The sequence below is a fragment of the Ambystoma mexicanum genome, chromosome 2p, assembly GCF_040938575.1.
Source record: "Ambystoma mexicanum isolate Mex_15411 chromosome 2p, UKY_AmexF1_1, whole genome shotgun sequence".
NCBI lineage: Eukaryota > Metazoa > Chordata > Amphibia > Caudata > Ambystomatidae > Ambystoma > Ambystoma mexicanum.
Genome location: NC_090923.1, coordinates 1,134,073,847 through 1,134,094,695, shown reverse-complemented (window position 1 = coordinate 1,134,094,695; position 20,849 = coordinate 1,134,073,847). Strand labels below are relative to the sequence as shown.

Below are 20,849 nucleotides of genomic sequence, written 5' to 3'. Positions count from 1 at the left end.
TTGCACCAGCATTAGTTACCGACCCGAAGGAGTGCTCGAACCTGCAGCCCTTGGGAGATTTGAGGCTGACGGTGGGAAAAGCGACCTAGGACCCTCTTCAACAGACCTGCCAACTCCTGTGAAGAATCAGACTACGGGGAGTGAGTTGTAGCAATACTTACCTGAACCCCTAACTCTCTTATAAAAGTTTTAACTTTTAGAAACTTTTGAATTACTTTGGCTTGGCTATTGCTTGTTCACACAAGCACTCCGAAAGTCGGGTACACGTTTGATAGTTAGATTAACTTGTCCCCTAACACTTGGAACTGTTCATTGGACTCCAGAGACGCTACTGTATGGAACTTTGCTCAACCTTTCGGCACAAGGCCTCATACATCTTAGGGATGGACTTCTGAAATTCGTATCTAATCTGTGTGGACCGCTAGTGCCAATACTAATATGTAGCATCCTTTTAAGGGGCTTGATATGCATTTTGCCCTACTCCAGAGATTGATTAATGTATCTATGATTAGTGGTGTGTGACATTATTACCTGCTGGTCATTTTCCATTGTGTTATTTGCCCAGAAGTAAAGAAGTATTTTTATACCAGTTTCTCTAAAGGTGATCCTTGACTGTTAAACTCTGTGCTCATTGCGGACCCCTTACAAGCTCACCACCTCTAGAGAATTAGCCTAGACCACTCACCTTGCTACCTTGTACTGGTTTGGCTACAGCTGCTAGAGTTGTCCAGGTCACAGTACTAGGTTGGCCTTCTATACATCTGTCCACCTGGCCAGAGTATAGAAAATCAGTCCTAACAGTGATAAAATCCCCAAATGTTCTGACCCCATCACTTCCCCCACTTATTCTAGTGCTGGAATCAGTGGGTTCATACTACTGCTACTACCACCACCACTACTACTACTAAGCTTCATCAACCCAAAGCACACTAGAAAAACTGCCATAGCTATCAGAATTAAACCTCTGTTAACTAGCCAAGAATCATCTGTTTAAATCTGCTCCTTTGCCTTTTTTTGGGTATTCTCATGCCCCCACCAAACCACAGAAAAGTGTTCTTAACCAGTTGAAAGATGGTATTTATATCTGTCAGCAAAAATAAAACTATTTGTTAATGGCCGAAGGAAGCCTTGAGAACAAATGCTTTCAAAGAATGAGCTACGGAGCAGGGGTATTATTGGATCCATCAGGTTCCAGAGAGGTGACCAATCAGTAACGAATGCAGTTATTCCCAGTGTCAGCCAAAAAATCAATTGTGTGAACCTTTGTGCGGACCACAGAAAGGTCAAGAAAATGATTAAAAAAAAAACTCCATTGAGTAACAGTGCTCTGTACTTCTCTTCCACCATATTAGGCTCTTAAAACCTTTCTTAATAACACCCGTTCCTTTTAGAAGCTGGCATCAAGCCGCCAGTTAACAGTGCTGCGCTTCATCACTTTTACAGTATGTGCGCAATGTAGCCCACAGACTTCCCCTCGGTAGAGATGGCTGTTTGACGCCTTTTCTTCAGGCAAAGTGAATGACAGAACACGTGTCTGGGCTGCCCTAACTTCACACCTCATTCTTTAGCCACGCTGCCCCATTTTATCGCTACCACCATTTGGGATGTGAACTGCCCACCATGAGAGTTTTTTTTACCTGGTATCTTTTGTAGCCACGAAGACGACGGGGTTGGGGGCATCAGCCGGGTTGAGTTTCTGCCGCTTTACCATGGGCTGAGTGCTGGACCTCATCCCGGAAGACATCGGTCTGCCATTGGCTGAAAACGGGGGGGCCACAGCAGCAGCGGCGGCGGCAACAACGGCGGCGGCTCCAGCTCCTGTCACCTGCACCAATCAGAAAGCAGCAAGCGTCATTTAACGACATTTTTGCGCTGGGGGTTTCAAAAGGCAGGTGTCGGGGGGGGGGGGGGGGAATGCGGAAGAGCGGAGAGGCTTGAACCTATTTTTGACTGCTCTGAAGCAAGAAAGGAGGCGTACACCAACTGTGGCATCCTCTTATACAAGGTGGCAAGTGGCCAAGAAGAAGGATAAAGGGGGCTAGGGATAGATGCTGCTAGGTCAATGGACACAGAAAAGAAGGATTACTTCTAGCACTGACGCCTTCCCCTAATGAACAGTGAGGAGTACGTTCCCTTGCCCACAGAGGCACTATCTAAAGGTGAAATGCTTAAAAGTGTAGGCTGGCACCTCGGTTTGCAGGGATTGTAGTTTTTTGGGATGGGCTGCAGAGGAGTAAGTGCTACAGAAGATGTACAGTGGACAAAGTGGGGTGTGCAGTGTACATTTATAGGTCACTGTACACCAATGAAGTGAAGAAAAACCAGAAGTGTGCATATATTACTTTCCCTGACCACCTGGGCATTCAGGCGCAAGCGTCTGTGTTTGAGACTGGTAGGGCTGCCCTTTACCATCCTATGGCTTCCTCCCTCTCCTGACATCATGCCTTATCTCTCCCTTACTTCAACTCCCACCTTTCTTGACTGCGCCTGCCTTGGTTTTCAAAGGGCACTTGGACTAAGTTTAACTAGCAGCTCATTACACAAACCTACTGTGAAATTGCTCTCCTACCTCTTGTTCTACTACTTTCTCATCTCTTCTGCTATATCCAACTTCTATACTCGGTCAACTTTTCCCTCCACCTCATTCAAAATTAAATTACTCCTCTAATCTCATTTACGTTCCATCGCCATCCTTCTCTCCTTCCATTTCTACTGACCTCCTATATGCCTGCTCCATCTGTAATAAATCTCTCAATTCTTGATACCTTCTTCCATCTCAATCTTCAATTCCTATGCTTAACTGAAACCTGGATCTCACGCTCTAATACCACTACTCCTGCCTCTCTGACGCATCCTTGGGTTTCACCCACTCTCCTCGCCATTCCTCCTTTAACCTTGCTCCCCCCTCCTCCATCTTCCTCATCTTTTGATTACAATTTTACACTCTCAGGCCTTTCGCTCTTCCTTTTCTGATCATTTATCACCTCTTGGCCCCCTTGTATCCTTTTGTGATAATTTGGTCTCTCCCAGCCTCAGTCTTCAATGGGTTTTCCACATGTTCTACTAGGCGACTTTATTCTCTACAACTCACTCAACCTGTCCCTTTTTACCTGTACTTCAATCCTACCACCTCATCCATTCCCCCCTTGCATAGTTCAGGTTCTTCGTTTGATCTTCTATTTTCTTCACATCGTTGGTCCTCTCCTAGCTCCATTTCCCCTTTCATCTCGTCCGATCACACTATTCACTCCTTCTCGTACCATTCCTCTCCACCCAGTTTCTCTCCTCTCCTGCTTCCACTTTCTTCCGTTGTGACCTCCATCTCTTCAATGCCCCCCTTTTCATACAAACTCTCTACCCGCTCTCAATGATTTCTCCTGCTTCTGTAGGCTCTGCCAATTCTTCCCTGAACCTGCTCTGCTGATTTTTCTCCATCCATATCGCCCCTCTCGCCCACCCCTGCAACCATGGCTGCCTCGGGATCACTTTTTGCTATGTTCTTCACTGCATCAAGCCGATTGGCGCTGGAAAAGTTCCCAATCCACCACCGACCTTGTTTCACTTTAATCTCTTCATGATTCTGCATCAATTACGGACTTCTATCCAATCCGCTCCAACTCGCCGGTCTGCTGCTTGCTCATTCTCCTACTCCCTGCTCTTCCCCTTTCTCACTTCTCTATGACACTGCCTGTTTTATTGCTCACACTCATCCCTCTGCCTCTCCTCTTGATCCTATCCCTTCTCTCATTACCAAAAGGTTTCCTTCACTTCTCCCTTTTCACTCTTTAATTGTTCTCTCCTCCTCACTTTTCCATTCTTCCTTTAAACATGCAAGGTTTCTCCGTATTCTTAAAGAGTCTTCTCTGGATCCTTCCTCTCCTGCTAATTAACATGCTATTTCACCTATTTGGATCATAACTCTCTCCTTGCTCCCCTTCAATTTGGATTCTGTCCCTTCCCCTCTACAGAAACTACTCTTATTTAGGTCTCCAAGTCCTTGCTTTCTGCATGTCACGTTAAGCCATCATCTATTCTTATCCTCCTTGATTGATCTGTTGGCTGCTTTTGACACAGTGAGGTACTCTTCTTCTATCGTCTCGCCTCCTTAGGTATCTCTGGTTCTGCTTTCAATTGGTTCCAGTCCTATCTTTCTAATTGTTTGTTTTCCATTTCCTGGGGTGGTAACACCCCCTCCCGCTTCTCCATGGGGTGCACCAGGGTTTGGTGCTTCGCCCTCTCTCCACTTCCCACTCTATACCTCCGCCCTTGCCTACTTCAAAGCATTTCTATGCGGACTATGCTCAGCTCTTTCTTTCTCTTCCTTTAATAAGACCATTCACTGCAGGATTACAGCTTGCCTACTCCATTTCTCTATTCAATCCTGGATGCACTCTAGTTTTCTACATCTTAAAACTTCAGAAACGGTCATCCTCTTCTGTCTTCCCCTATTTCTGCGACTAATCCCCTCACTGGCATCGCTGCCATCCCCCCACCCCCCTTTGCCATTATTCCCTTCCCACAACAGGCTCATACCCTTAGCATCAGTTTTGACGCCCCCTCTCTTTCACCTCTCACATTTCCTGTTCTTGCCGGCTTCAGCAGTTTATATGCAAAGCCCACTCATTTTTGTCTTTTTAAACTAAACTCATCGCCTCCCTGATCCTCTTGTCTAGATTACTGTTCCTCTCCTTTGCTTGGAGTCCCTACTTAATAACTGGCCCCTTTACGCTCCATCTCGAACTCTGCCATTTGCACCAGTTTCTTTCTTCTCATACATCCATTTCAAGTGCTATTCAACATATTTCTTAGCTTCCCATTCACTCTCGGCTACTCTCACTTCTTGTGCATAGTTTTTAAATGCACACATGGTCTTGCTCCCCTATAGCATTCTTCCATTGTCTCTTTATGTTCCCCCTGGCACATTTGGCTCCCAAACTAAAATCATTCTCACTGTGCCCAAGCCACCACATGCTTCTTCCAGCTTTCCTTCTCTTGGTTCAGTGGAGCAACTTTGTTGGAAATGTTGGGGGTGGGGGCAGGACATGACACCTAAAGGAAAGGGGCCCCTTGCAAATGAGGGGGGACAAAATCGTGTGCCACAGAAATTGGTGGGGGATAAAGGGGGCGACAAACACGTCTCCCCCCCCCCCACAATTGCACCCATATCTGTGCTCCCTCCTAAACATTTGAACACCTTGCATCTCTGTATCCACTCTTCTTCCTAGGCTTGCTTTCATTCTTCTCTAAAAACTCAACTTCTATCATATTAATGCTATGCTAAATTGCCTTCATATTATTATCAATTACTTTACAGTCTCTTTTTGATCAGAGCTTTGGAAAAAGCGCTGTATAAATTAAATAAACACTCATTCAAGCTTGCTCATTATTCCAACTCAAAGTCCTCTAATGTCTGCTTGTTTAATTCTTAATGACAGCTCAGGATTGTGTTCTCTTAAAAGGCATTGCCACACCTCCCTGAGATCTGCCACCTATTACATTGTTTGCCTGCGCAGAGTATGGCATTTCAACCCTACCGGTTTGTCCCTGACAAATACACTAGCACTGACTGGAAACACTGAAGATGCGTCCCACCAAATGCCACACGAACCAGGCGAGTGCGGTGCATGCCTCAGATGAAGTTAGCAACTTGCAGTTCTGGACGGGAAAAGAATTGGAGAACATTTCTCCCTCCCCTCTACAAAGCCCATCTGCCTGCCGAAGTCACCAGTCAGAAACCCAACTTGAAAGATTTTTTCTGAAAGAGCAATGACCAGTCACAGTAGGGTTACGCTGCTGGGCTGTGGGGACTGGTTTTCTTGAGGGATTCGACTTCAACACTACATTTCCAGGTAAGCCACAATAAATGCACAAAGCAGAATTATTCTCAATGCCCGGGAGAACAGGCCTCCTGTCCGCTAAAAAGCAACCTCAATTGCAACATGTAGTGAAAATGCAAGTGGACCATGCTTACAAAGGTTGTGCAGGTTTAATGTACAAGCAATGCAGCTTCATATCTAGAGCAGAACGAGGCAGCCGGTTAGGAAGTATTTTCTATTTGCTGCTTTTCTCCCATAGACTTCTATGCAACATCCTTTCTTTTTGCGGATTTGATTCATGAACTGATGTTTTAGAGGCAAGCAAAGCCTATTTCGTAACTTGCCTTGTTTTGTCTTCATTTTATGGGAATAAGACTATCAGTGCCGAGAGACTGTCTCTTTGTGGATTTAGGCACACATCACCCTAAAGTGAAGTGCGGTTAGGATACTTTGTAGCCTTATAACTCTTTTTGTAACTTTTGGGTTACAAATGTGTGTCCAGGATGGGCTGGCAACAGTGGATATTTTACGACCAGGCTTTAAACTTTTTATGCAAGCACATTTGCAATTAAAACAAATGGCTACCAAGAGTGGCAACCTCTCCAAGATGGCCATGCCACATGATTTCAGCTGGTCCTTTGGCCATATTGTTCTTTGATCTTTTTCCTGCCCTCTCAGAGCCATAATTGACTAATATCAAATGCCCTTTCGCAGGGAAAGGGGCTACTTTTGTGGGTTAAGGTGGTCTGTGAGTTTGGCCAGATGTGTGTGCTGGGATTGTCTGGTCCCAGTGAACATCATGGTGCCTTAATTACCGTTGCTGAGTAGATTGTGAATGGTGCAGATACTATTGGTGGTCCTGGGTGAGTTTCCAGTCCAAACCTTGGATAAAAGAAGGACAACCTTTGCAGCTGACCAACCTCTACTCCAGTGAAGTGTGGGTGAAGCCCTGCTTCTTTTTCTGATCTCAAGAAGACTCTCCTCAGTGCTTTTTGCATCTTCCCCTCCAAACATTCCTAAGGGCCCCCAGTCAGTCTTTCTGCTCATTTTGAACCCTGTCCTGAGGTTGAGGTCAGTAAAGCCTTCTGCTTTACTTCCCTTACCTGTTTTGCTCATTCTCATGGAGAAACTGACTGGTCTCCAAGACTGTCAGTACTGAGAGGCATTTTCTCTCTTTTGGAATTCTTGTATTTTTACAATTGGACACATCACCTTACAGCGAAGTGCCGTTAGGATACTTTTATAACTTTTTACCTAATGGCTTTTTGGTTACTTTGACAAAGTGCCCAAGACATTCGCTGGAGGTTGGATTTTCCATCACTGGTTCTAGTTAGAGGTGCCTAGGAGCTGCGGGCGCAAGAATTCTTCTGGCGAGGTCAAGATGCAAACCCAGGCGTTGGGGAAATGCAACATTCACTGATGCATGCCTCTTCGCGAGACTTCACAAGAGAGGGGAAAGAAGGTTTTAGAGACGCCCACCGCACAAACGGCAGCATGCGTCCTTCCAGTCACAGTTGTTAAAGCTTCTGTAGGACTGGATCATTTGAGGATGGGATGCTGTAATTCACAGGGAAGGCGACTTGTTCCACAATATGGCGACCACAGACATTCCGGGCGCAACAAAAGAATGGCAACACTTCTGGTGAGATAGCCAATGAAGAGTTGGGTAGTCTACTGGTTGGAGGAGGGACACGTCCGAAGGCTCACAATGGCTGGATCCTCGAGAAGGCGTCAAGAATAGTTGGTCCCACTAGTCCATGGGCTGAAGCATAGCTCAGGGTCTTAGGAGATTCGGTAGTCCAACAAGGCTTCACTTGGCCAGACGCAGGAAGGGAGGCCAGGTTACGTCAAGGGTCTGTTTCAGCTCTTCAGAAGGCTGTTAGTCTACCAGGGATTCTTGGCTCCAACGCAGATCTGAAGAAATGGCTGTAGGAGTCCTCTTATCCAAAATCCAGCCTGGAAGCAAGTCCAAGCCCATCAATAGTAAGGATCTGCACCATTCAAGGAGCCAGTTGTCATCCAAACAGGGACAAGCATTGTTTTTACTCATGCCACACACCTAGACTCTCTGGAACCAGAGATGTGGAATGGGACTAGACAGCCCCACCCACTTCCTGGGCGCCCCAGACAAAGTCAGCACTAGCACACAAAAGCAGCAATTTCCCCGGGCAAGTGTGTTAGGGAGAGTGTTAACAGGGTTTTCCTAAAGTCCTACTGGCATTAAGACTTCATTAAGACTTCAGTAAGCTATCCCAGTGGTTTGTAGATCCCCCAACTCTTAGTATCAGTCTGTACTAGCTCAGGACCTTGGTAGTGTGGCAGAGTAGTCAGGCTTATCTTAAGATGTGAGCTGTAGGTAAGTACTCGGAATCTTAGACAGGCACAACAAATAAACACTTACATATATAGTAATAAGAAATATATATGTTTATTATATTTACACCAGAATCACTTTAAACATTTCAGACGTTTACGGTAGAGCACTTAGGAATACTAGATAATACACTTCAAATGGGACTTTCACTTTGTTCGCAGTTACATTTGTAGCAACATTAGAAAGGGAAAAGGCAAGGTTATCGTATGATCAGTAACTGCTCACTAATATGGTTTTCAACAGGTCATACAGCAATGCATTTACTCTGCAATCACGTTAGTGCAACACGAGCTTAGTTCAAGGTTCTAGAGATAGTTTCTTCACCTGCCAAGTCTTTAAGTCCAAAAAACGCAAACCTAGTTAAAAGGCAGTTGCGAGGGCTTGAAGTCTTGACAAACAGCAAACAATGAAGAGTTCCTGCGGATTTCTTCTAGTGTCTAAAGTTATTGAAGCAGCAAGTTAGCAAACAAAGGAGACCTAAAATCGGACTCGAGAATGGGACACAAGCAGCAGCTAGGGTCAGAGGTAAGAGGGGGTTGCCCTGGACACCCCTACGTGTGCTCCAAAGCTCTGGACGACTTCTTGGAATCAGGTTAGCAATACCTTTTTCCCCACAGTACCATTGGTTTGAAGAAAGGGTTTTTGTTGTCTCCCAGCAACAGTCTCGAGGGAGGACCTGTGGCACAACTTTCAGAAACTTCTTGGTTCACTGCGCTTTTGGTGCTTTTTCAGCAGCACCAACAAAGGACACAGATTGCCCGGTTAATCTTCACTTCCTGCAGTCCCACACTCTGGGTAGGGGGGTCTGGACGAGTTGGATCGGATCTCTGGAGTGTCCTTATGGGATCAGCACAGGTTTGGATGGATTCAGCCTTTCCACGAGGATGCACTCGAAATGGGCAGCAGCTCTCCTGATATTGGGGTTCCGCAGCTCTGGAAACTCGTAGGACCCCAGGAGATGGCTTTTATCAAAGTTACTCTCAGGAATGGTTGTTCCAACCAGCAAAGGGAAGGAGGAGTCCTCTTTGGAGCTCCTCTGTCGCATACAAAACCAGGTCATGACCGCAGTGGTTGCTTCAGTCTTGCAAAAGGGTCTGCAGGCGTCTTTGGTGGTGGTCTTCGGTTACTTCCATTTCCTGTGGGCTTCTTGCTTTACACTCCAGAAGCCTCGCCTTTTATACAGTTCCAGCACACACTCCTCTGCCATCTCTCAGAAAGGGACATTTGGCTGGACCCCGTTCAGGCTCTGTGGCAAACAAAGGATAGGGGTTGGAAGACTGCTCCCCCACTTCCTGCCTGCGCACACACTCGGGAGCCTAGGCGGGGATACCTACTGGTTCCCGACAAAGGCAAAAACACGCACAGACCTCCTTTCTCCCACCCACCAAAATGGTAGAAGAAGGGCTAACAAAAAAAAACCATGCTAGTAATGGAGAAAAAAGGGAGGGAGGGCCCCAAGTTGGTACTTGGGTGCCTCTATTGTGCACTACCGAGGCTACCGAAGATGCCTGTGCAAATTGTGCCCTTCGTTGGTGCTGCAGAAAAGGTGCCAAAACAACAAGTGTGACCAGAGAAGTTGATGAAAGCCATGCCAGTGGTCCTCTCCCGAGACTGCTGCTGAGGGATCCTGTCCATAGTCCTGCCTTTTGTCATCAGACCAAGGAATCCGGAGGTCGGGTCCAGAGCTGCAACACTGCGGAGCATCCAGCCACAAACAAATTCTTCCAACCAAAGGTACTATAGGGAAAAGGGATTGCTTACCTTGTTCTAGAAAGTCTCACCAACTGTCTTTTAGCTAGGGTTGCGTTTTGGACTTAAAGACTTGCTGTGCAAAGAAACTGCCTCTAGAACCTTAAGCTATGCAAGTATTACACTATTTTCCTTCCTAAAAATGGTTCCATGTGTTAAAATCGGGGCAAAAATGGCAGTTGCCAAAAAACCGCGGCAAAAAGGCTGTGGTTTTACCGCCGCAATCCATGTAAAGGATGCGGAGGACACCCCCGCAACCCTTCAATGGTATAATGCGGTACACCTTCACAGCATTTTTGCCGCAATTTCTTGTAAAAGCGACCGTTTTGCCGCGATTTTATTACTGCATACCCTAAAAATCACTACCTTACTACCTTTTATGTCTTTGCTAACTTAATTCAAATACTGTATTACTTTGTGGGTGCTCGTTACTACCGGTAATGAGGTAGACCTGCCAAACTCCTGTAACAATTGTAAGCGTTCAGCAACTACCAACCAAGTAGTGCCCCTTTGAAAGTATCTAAAAGTATGCCTATGTGTTTTGGTTTATTGTGCCAAGTATTTAACAGTGACTTGTATAAAAATATATATTTTAATATAAATGTATGCATTTCTTAGATGTGCATTGCTAACTAGGTTCAGTGTACTTTCTTACAGCTCCCATCTTCCTCTTAAGATAAGGCTGACTGCACTGCCACTCTACCAAGGTTCCGGAGTAGTACAGACTGATATTTGGCATCTACAAACCATTGAGCTAGTTTTGTAAAGTCTACCAAACAGAGGACTAATTCCCCTAACAGGAGGGTGTGGGGGTGAGTTGGGCAGAAGGGGTTCGGTGGAGGTTCCCAGTCTGGGTGGAATATCAACAATTCCCTTCCTAGGGCCCCATGGTGCGTACTCACATTGGCAGTTTCTGCAGAAATGGCTCCAGCCTGGGACCCAAAACAGCCTGCTAAGTAGACAGCTCTTAGTAACAGGTGAGATTTGCAGGATTCGATTCTCTAGCAATTGAACCTATGGAACGGAGACCCCAGCAACCCTAGAACTAAGAAAAGGCTTCTCCCATGATCGCCACATTCAAGACATGAGTAAAAGATCCGGCAAGGGAGGCTCCAAGGAGAAGAGGGAACCCAAACAAACGGCTCCATGTAGCAGGGCAAACAAGAAATGGTAGCAGTATGGCAGCAAATAGCCCCAGGACGAAGACAATGGCTGGTGGGAGCACTGGACATACCAAACTGAAGATCCAGCACACCAAATAACTTGCAGAATCTCTCGATCCCTGCAGTAACCCACAGCCAAGAGAAAGATCCTGGCAGCAAAAAAGCAGGCCGCAGCGATCAAACAGCACAGAAACAGTCCCATAATGGAGTGCTCGATTCAGCAGATGTGGGGAGCAATGGCGTATTTAGAATTTCTGCGGCCCTAGGCCCAACTAATTGTATGCACGCACCTCTCCCGAACTTTAATCCACCTATGTCAGATTCTGCACTTTCACCAGATAACATCCATTCAACGAACTTTGCCTCGGCCAATCTACACTCCTTCACCACCATCTTGTCCCATTTCTGCTCCATAACACCACAAGGACTTTAAGGATGATGGGATTTCTTATCCCAAATCAAGCCTGTTATCTTCTATGTTATTGTAGTTGAAAGTGTGTTGATGTGTCTGCTGCCCACAGTTTGGTGATGGAAGTGTGTTCTACAGTTAGTCGAGTGCATTTGAGGTACTTGCTGAGACCAACTGCCTGTTTTGTATTAGATCAGAGAACAATCTTAATAAAAGCGAGGAGAACATAAGTGGTCTGCCAAATGGACACACGAGAGAATTGGACTGAGGAATTATGGTTTTAATACAGATATGTAGTTTCTCCCAAGTTGCCTGCTGCAAAACTCATGAGTACCACCTCCTGGTCTGTAATATGAATTCTTGTGGCATCAAATACATTTCTACATGCTGCCTTGTTAAATGTTATATTTTACATATGAAATGTAAATGTTGCAGTTGCAACTTTAAAAAAAGAAATGTATTATAAAAAAAGAGCTAAAACAGGGTTACAGCTCTGGTGTTAGCAGGGGGCCTAAAGGAGATGAGACAAGTTATCACCTGCAGCAGCCCATGTACCTCCAATCCCTTGTGCTGGAGCGCCATTAATAGATGGCGAAATCACAAGTGAAATGTGTAACCTCTGCGTGGGCATAAACACCTAATTGGAGTAGACAGTTGCAGAAGGTTCTTGGAACCTTTTGACTGTGCATTCTCATGGTGGAATAAAGGATATGGGTGACCCTAAACATTCATGGGTGGGAAGCAACAGCATTCCCTGTAGTTTTTATAACAAATTACGCGGTGGATACTTTTGATATCATCGCTACTTGTGCTGTTGTCCAAAATACCCAACACCCCAAAAGGTGGAACTGAGTAATGAGTCAGGCTTTTCAGTACAACATTACCTTTAAAAGTTTTGTTAACTCCGAAATGTGGGGCCAAGGAGTAGTGCTTGCTTTTGAACTTCATTTGAATGTCCACTTGTGGGATCTCTGTGCTTGTCTTAAGCATAGTTTTGACATTGTAAAATTATGTATCATTTTTAACCTCCACTTTTCTGGAGAGATAAACCTAATTTTTGCACTGGTACAAAAAAATGCATGTCATGTATTTGAACAAAAGTGATTGCTTAACGTGTAGTGTACGTATGTGTTGATAAGCACGAACACCAATGACAATGGGGAGTGGCACCAGCTGTTTTGCATGTAAAGGTGCATTCTGGGAACATACAAATGACCAAAGAGGTTTAGATCTATGAATTGCTGAATACCTAATGCATGCTGGGTTTGGTGCACATTTCTTTTTTACTTCTTTGTAAAAAAAGTCACTAACAATAAAGCTTTCGTAAATATGAAGAATACAAGTTTGGCCAGCAAAGACTTAAGCAGCCAGAGTGCAATGACTGCCAACAGCTTGAAATCATTCATGCTTTGTTGTGGATCAGCCTGATTCTAAGAAGCAAAAATACTTTTAATTTAATAAAATAGCAAGTAAAATTAAATGAACTGCTATATGACATGCATTGTGTTTTTTTCCAGTGGCAATCTGCTGCCCTAGGCCTGGGCCTAGTTGGCCCCATCGTAAATGCATCACTGGTGGGGAGTCACCTGGAGTCTCCAAGAAATGCACACTAAACTTATGGCAGAAAAAAAACCCAAACAAGGAAAAGGCCAAACCCTTTCAGGTGCTACCAAGTAAGGGCTTCAAAAACCGTCAAAACTACAGAAATAGTCAGGAAATCCCCTTCAGTAGGGTAGCAGCCATGCCACCTCAAACTTCCCAGAGCACAGCAGCAAAAGGGTGGGTGAGTGAAGGACGGGGCAGAACTTAAAAACCCCTATGAAAGGGGATTGGCCAGACAACAAAAAGGGGCTGCGAGCAAAGGGTGACATGGTTTCCCATTATATATTCATACCATATTTTGAAAAAATAAAAAGTATAAGTATAAGCGTACTTCTACTTTTTATTTTTTCAGAATATGGTATGAATATATAATGGGAAACCATGTTGGACATTTGTAATTACTTGCAACAAAATCATTGATCTTTCAGGTAACTTTTCAAGTAAACCTTTTATCAAAGAGCTAAACTCGCTGTAGCATCTATATCTCGCTTTTCGAAATAGAGTGAGGACCCTTGCAACTTTCAGGCTCACACCAAACTTTCTTGTCCCTTTAGGAATTTAATTTCCAGTTAACTAATTCTGGACTGCCAATGTGATTCATATGTTGACGGCAAAAGAAAGCATATGATCTAAAGAGGATAGGCATAACTGCACCAAAGGTAACTTAACACTATTTCTTTTCTCTGAGATTTGCTTACGATAAGCATGGCCTTTTAGATTTTTCCTTCTAGTCACGGCAACTTGTATGTATGGTGCTTTGTCCGATACAAACTAAATATTCCCCTTGTTCTCTATCAATATGCGGAAACTAAATATTAACACATTGGGAAATTACCAAATGCCGGTGCTTTGTTATATATATGCTCCACAGTAGGGGTGTCACGGTATTAGTTTTATGACGGTACAATAACCTTCTTGCCAAATGACGTTATATCATGGTTATCGCGGTATAGCAGGTGGAGTTAACTAATCTTAACAAATATTTTCTAAAAGGTCATAAATTGTCAGATTTATCATCACAAACAAAACCAGGTACCCAGGGCCAGAATTGGGCTTTCAACATACTTTCCACTGAAATGCCACCCCTTGCTTCCACCAAACACAAACACACGTGTGGAGTGGTCATTTCAGCTTTTAGCCCCCCCCCCACTGGCTACTGGTGAAGATGAACATGTTGCCATCTTGATAACCTGCATGCCACAGATCAATGAAGTCTGATGGTAGTATACGCTTGTGCGCATACGCACACACGCACTCTCTTTACGTTACAGCCTTTAGTTTACTTGAGGGCCAAAAGGTGTTCAGTAATCACGGACATGTTACACTTTGGTATGGCAGCAGGGAATACCCACAGAGATGAGTAAATTTCGCACTGTGACGACTTATATGTAAATTCAATGATGGAACCAGGGAAATCCCCCATTGTCATATGTTTAGAAAACATTATCCATTATAAATATATAAACCCCAAACCGCCAACCCAAAGTAAACCCTTTTCCTTCTTGGCACTGTATATATTCTTCCTATTGCTAACATATTGATTTTGTGTCAGGCATGTGTGGTTTATGGAATGGCATTAAAAACGGCTCCATCTGAAATTACTTGGCAGACGGCACATCCAACAGTGCAAGACCAAGACTGCACAGCACTTGCTTACTGCAGCCTTTCCAAATCAGATTGAAAAGCACACTCAACGGTATGAACGGTATACCGGTATAAACAATGTGACGGTTATTATTGTTCAATTAAGTGGTTCACGGTATCTTTAACGGTATACCGTAATACCGTTACATCCCTACTCCACAGTTGAACATTAAGAACTATACTAATAATTTTGAAAATGTTAATTTATATGGTTGTGTTTACTGGTCCAGTCATTAATACTTAATTACTTTCTTTTCTTTTTTGTGTTTCTTTATTACATGGTCTTCTCCTGTGATTTCTCTGCCCCTCCCTGCCTGTGTTTGTTCCCTCCCTAGACTCTCTCTGCCAACAAAGATTGTCGATTGAATAGGTTAATTGAATCAACCATTATTAACTTTACGCCCTGATGACGACCTAGATAGGTTGAAACACGTGTTGGCGAAAACACGTTTTTTCTTCTTTTTTGAATGCATATCTAGCACATATGTAAAGTGTGACCAAGTTCCTCCTATGCATGATTTACTGACTGCCAAAACGTGGTTCTTCACCCCTTTCTTTGGTTAAAATTGAAATTTATGCAAATAATACTTTTGCCTTTTTGTTGAATTCGAAATACAGCAACCTTACTTTCTTAACACTTACCAGGTGTCTCTCATACTTCCTTATTTTCTAAATCCCAAACCCTACCAATCTAATACCAGATAGATGTGGTATATGTACGATTTAGCGCAGTCTGTGAGGTTAGCATCGTCTCAAGCTTTACCTTTATACAGGTGATAGTGGAAAATCACCAGTCTAACCACACGGCTGCAGCCGTTTCCATCACTTCAAAATCAAAGGTAGCTCTTGTTACTTCAGTGGTGCGCACCCACAAACTCTTCCTTTGGGGCCACGTTTTCCACAAAAATCATTAATTTATCTCAAGAGGTGTCAATGAGAGCAGTAGGGTTGTAACAGAGTTTCACAGTGACCGTTTTTCAAATAAACACACACGCAAGGTTTCTTGATTAAACAATTCATTTATTTCAGTCAGTTGTATAAACCTTCAGAACGTAGCAAAACATGTAACAATTATAATACACTTCAAAACACACTCTTAGTTTCTCTTAATCAGATGATGCCCATTGGGTATGGCACAGAGACACCTCTTACACCCTCAGGTGAATTAAATAGCAAGGACCCTGTGGACATTGATTTATCACCAGAACATTTAGAGCAATACTGTGTTTGGTTAGATTGGGGAATAAAACAAAGGTTAACAAATACTTCATAAACTGGTCAGTACTTTCATAAACCCTCCAATGCAAAGTATATTGACCCTTTCCTGGGGAAAAGGCAAAAGCACAAAGCCAGAGGTAGAGGAGTCTCTCAGGGAGCCAGGACAGCCAATGTTAGTTAAGCAAAGACTAGGGGAGCTCAAGATCTTCTTTGCAGGCAAGAAAAGGTCTTGCACAACGTTTTTAGAATTGTTTCTAGAAAGAAGATTGACTTGAAGGGCCACAAGCTGGGAGGCTTGTGAGGGGCAAAGCTATAGCAACTCTGCAAGGTAACCAAGACAAGTCTTAACTGAGAGCAAGCAAGGCTACACAACAAGAGGTAAGTTCTCTTAGACTGTACAGTACCTCTGGTTAGAATAAATGGTTCCAGCTGCCTTCTGTACCTGTACAGCTCTGCAGATCCTGTTGTTCCTGAGCCTCAGTCGTGGGCACAAGAGGGAGGATGTATGGGGACTCCTGCTCTGCAATGGGAAGGCCAGCGGCAGCAATGGGAAAACTTCAAATTCAGCAGTCCTTCAGTGTTTCAGCTCCTTGCGCATGACAGGAAATAGCAACACAGCAGTTCTCGGATACCACTCTGGACTTTCCTCGCATCCGGGGTCCAGCATGCTGTTGAGGTGGCTCAGGCTTGATCAGTCCTGCTTCAGGAAGTCCGGAGATTATTCCTGGCATTCGGGTTGGACTTAAAAGCAATGAACACAATATGATGTTCCACTCCCTGGCACTTTGGTTCCAGCAGCAGCAGCAACGGAAGTACAGCCAGCTCAAAGAGGATGTCCAGACGGGCTTACATTAGAGTGGATTGGTCCCACCAACTCAAGGTGATAAGTCTTCCTTGCAGGGGCTTCTGTGTCGATGCGAACTTGGCATTTCGGCACTGCAGCAGGGCTTCACCGGGCAAACCAACGGTCCAGGAGTTGCAGCAGGTGTCTCTTCCAAGTTCTTCGGATTCCTTCGTCCAGTGGTCGACTGCCTTCCAAGCCAAAAAGCCTTGCCTTTTATGCAGGTTTCTCCCATTCATTCCGGTTTAGGTTGAAATTAACTTAAAAAAAATGGTCGCATTGACAAAAAAGTTCTAAAAATGCTACCACCAAAGGTTCGAACACCAAAAGTTCGAACCTTTGGTGGTAGCATTGAAAAAAAAATGGGGGCTGCTGGGGTGTACCCCGCATCGCCTCGCTCACTATACTTCATGGTATAGTGTGCTGGGGTTGCGGGGCACAACTCTGCAGCCTTCCGTTACCAAAAAAAAAAAAGAAAAGCAAAGGACCCTGCAGCGCCGGTTCCCAATCACGGAAGTGAAAGGGAACTGGCGCTGCAGGGAACCAGCGTGAAGATGAAGGTAAGTGGGGTTTGTTTATGTTGGGGTGTGGGTGGGGGGTGTGAGAATGTATGTTTGTTCGCACGAGAAAGGTGTAAACCTTTGGTAGTTCGCACCTTTCTCATGCAAACGATTTGCCCACAGTACTTTCAGCCGCGGGCAAATCACTCAGATTCTTCATTCCGGCCTAGCTGTCAATCACACAGCATGGTGGCTGTCGGCCAATCACCTTTGGGTGCATTCCTGTAACCAAGGGGAGTAAGCACAGTTTTGGGCATCTCCCTCACTTCCTGCCCCTGCCTGACATAATGGAGCCAGGGCGCGCTTCACTAATGAATCCCACCAAAGACAAAATGAACAAAGGTACCAACCTGGTTTGGCGCGCAGAGAAAATCGCAAGGACCTTTCCAACAAGAAATTGCGAAAAAAGATTGGGGACATTTTGACGAAAATGGCCAATCCATGGGTGCCTTACTGCAGCTGCGAACGCAGCCCGTGGTAAAAAAACACAATGGTAGGAAAAAGTAAACCACTGCCACAAGCCATTAATTGTAGAAATGGTAACAGAAATGTTACATGAGAAACTAGACGAAGGGGATACTAAGTAACCCCTGCAGCACCTTATTGTAAGATAGTGTGTGCTTGGGTCTAGAAAATTACAAAAAAGTAAAGTCAATTTCACTACTCTTGGAAACAGTAGTTTCACCAAGAGAATGTATTTAAACCTTTGGGAAATCTAAGAGACTTCCCTGTGTCACTGCACTAAAAGTGCTGGGTGTCCATGTAAAGCTGATGCCAACGGAGTTTCTCAGACTCCAAAGTCAAAAGAAACAAAGTCCAAATCACAGAAAACTACAGGAGAGTGAGAAAAAGGTCTCACTCTTTCCAGGTTATAAATTAAAAGTCCTAAAGTCCAGCAAAAAGAGCTGAGGGTCTCTAAGGGAGAAGAGAATTGGAACATTTCTGAGATTTCACCCTAACTGTCTTAAGTATTTAAAGTGATTCTGGTGTGGGTATATAATACATACATAATCGTGTAAAAGTTTCTTTAGTGTGCATGTCTATCTAGGGTCAGTGTACTTAACTACGGTAACCGGTCATTTGGTCGAAAAAAAAAAGGTTGACAGGACAAATGGTCGACGCAATTTGGTCGAAAGACAAATGGTCGATTTTTTTCCTAAACGAAAACCTGAAAAATAAATATAAAAATAAAAAAAAATTCGACCATTTGTCTTTCGACCAAATTGCGTCGACCATTTGTCTGTCGACCAAATGACTCGACAGCCTTAACTACCACTCACATATTCCTCTTAAAATGAGCCTGACTGCTCTTTCACTCTACCAAGGTCCTGAGCTAGTACAGACTGATACTAAGAGTTGAAGATCTACAAACCACTGGGATATCTTAAAGTCTTACTACCAGTAGTACTTAAGGAAAACTCCCTTAACAGGACCCTAGTAGTCTAGAGCAGCTGTAGGCAGGTTGAGATAGGGTTCAGTTGCAGTTAAGTCAATGTTCCATTGGAGATCTTATTCACTTTCAGAGTTAGTTAAGTGTTCTGGGACTTCCGAGAAGGCTCCCTATATGTTTGTTAGGGAGAATTCTCAAAAATGTGCTAATTCCCTCCACCTTAGAGACGCCCAGCAACTTTTCTGGATTTTGAGGACTTGATTTCTTTAACTTGGAGAGTGTGTGTGACCCTTTTTTCCCCCCACTCATGTATTTTAATGTGAATTGTACCTGTTTCTTTTGGTTATGGAGTCTGACAAACTCCATCGGCATCATCTTTTACATTGTGTCACATAGCACCTTCAGTGCAGTGGCACAGGGAAGATTACCCAAGGTTTAAATACCTTCTCTGGGATAAACTACTGTTTCCCAGAGTAGTAAAGTGAAATGTACGTTACTTAGCACTGTACTTGCTAGAACCAGCACACCGTATCTTACAATAGAGTGCTGGAGGGGTTACTTGGTATCCCCTGTGTCTAGTGCTCATGTAACATTTTTATGTTACCCTTTCCTCACAGAATGGCTGGTGGTAGTGGTTTCGTTACGAACTACCATGGTTTGCATTTACCACGCCTGTTCACAGCTCCGGTAACGCTAACCACGGGAGCCATCTTTTTCAAAATGGCACAGAGTCATCTTTGACACAATGGTCCTCAGTCTTCTTTTTTCAGTGTCTTTGTGGAAAGGTCCTTCTAGAGATTTTCTCTGTGCGCCAAACCAGGTTTGGTAGCTTTGTTCATTTCTCCTTTGGCGGGCTTCAGGAGTGAAACCCGCCTATGGCTCCAGAGTGTCCGAGGTAGGCAGGAAGTGAGGGAGGTGCCTGAAACTCCCTGTGCTTAATCCCCTAGGAGACTCAAATGCACTCTGTGGTGATTGGCTGGCTGACTGTCCGGCAAGGACATGCACCCTGCTGAGTGAGTGACAACTATGCTGGAATGAAGGGGAGAGAAGTGAAAAAAAGACAAGTCTTTTGGCTTTGTAGGCAGAGTCCACCACTGGACGAAGGAACCGAAGAAGAGCTTGAAGAGGACGCATGCTGAAACTCTTGTACCGTTGGTTTGCCCGGTGAAGCCCTGCTGCAGTGCCGAAACTGCAAGTTTGCATCGACAGAGAAGCCCCTGCAAAGACTTCTCCTCCCTTTGAGTAGGTGGGATCAATCAACTCCAAAGTAAGCCACCTGGACACCCATCTCGGAGCTGGTTGAATTTCCTCAGAGTTACTGCAGGAAACCGTATAGTCCGGGAGAGGGACACCAGATTGTGTGTGTTACTTTTAAGCTGTTCTAAAGCTTTTGGAAGATCCTCTGGACTCCCACGAAGCAGGACTGATCAAGCCTGAGCCCCCTCAGCAGAGTGCGGGACCCCAGAAGCAAGGACAGTCCACCTTCACAGCCAGGAACCGCGTTGTTGCTATTTGCGGTAGATGGAACGCGAAACAACCACTGAAAGTGAAGTTTGCCGGTTTTGACAGTCCCAGTGCATTGCAGGAGTCCCCACGTCCCCCCTCTTGTCCCACGACTGAGGCCCAGGAACAGTGAGATCTGCAGAGCTGCACAGGAACAGAAGTCATCAGCTGCATCTTTTCTTCTTTACCAAGGTACTGTAAAACCTGTTTTACAGAACGTACCTCTTACAGTAGAAGTGCTTGTAACTTCCACAACTCACAGGTTTAATCAGCTTGTGGCCCTACATTTGATTCCTCAAAGACTCCCAAGAACTTGTGCAAAGACTTTTCCATTTACTTACCAGAAGTGCTTTATCCTATACAAGACTTTTGCCTATTGACTTTGGCTTAGCCTATTGAAATGTACGACTCTTGTAACAGGATCTAAAAGTATTTGCCCAGCTTAAGAATATTTGCGATCTCGTGTTCTAATAACCTTTTCCTTTTACCAGCTTTTAAGAGTATTCTGAATGCCAACAGTAAGATATTAATGTCCCCGGCACCCTTGTTATTGAAGTCAAATGTGGGTGTAGGTGACAGT

At 44.5% G+C, this 20,849-nt stretch overlaps 1 protein-coding gene across 2 annotated transcripts in view; it reads right to left on the bottom strand.

Moving 5' to 3' along the window:
- MTA2 (metastasis associated 1 family member 2) overlaps window positions 1-20,849 on the bottom strand; it is a 612,090-nt gene that overhangs the window by 35,611 nt on the left and 555,630 nt on the right. The window contains exon 17 of one of the 2 annotated variants that reach the window (XM_069645193.1): window positions 1,638-1,825. The exons of the other annotated variant lie outside the window; for it this stretch is intronic. Within the exon in view, the coding sequence (XP_069501294.1) occupies window positions 1,638-1,825 (188 nt within the window). The remainder of the gene's footprint in view (window positions 1-1,637; window positions 1,826-20,849) is intronic. 2 annotated transcript variants of the gene reach the window in all.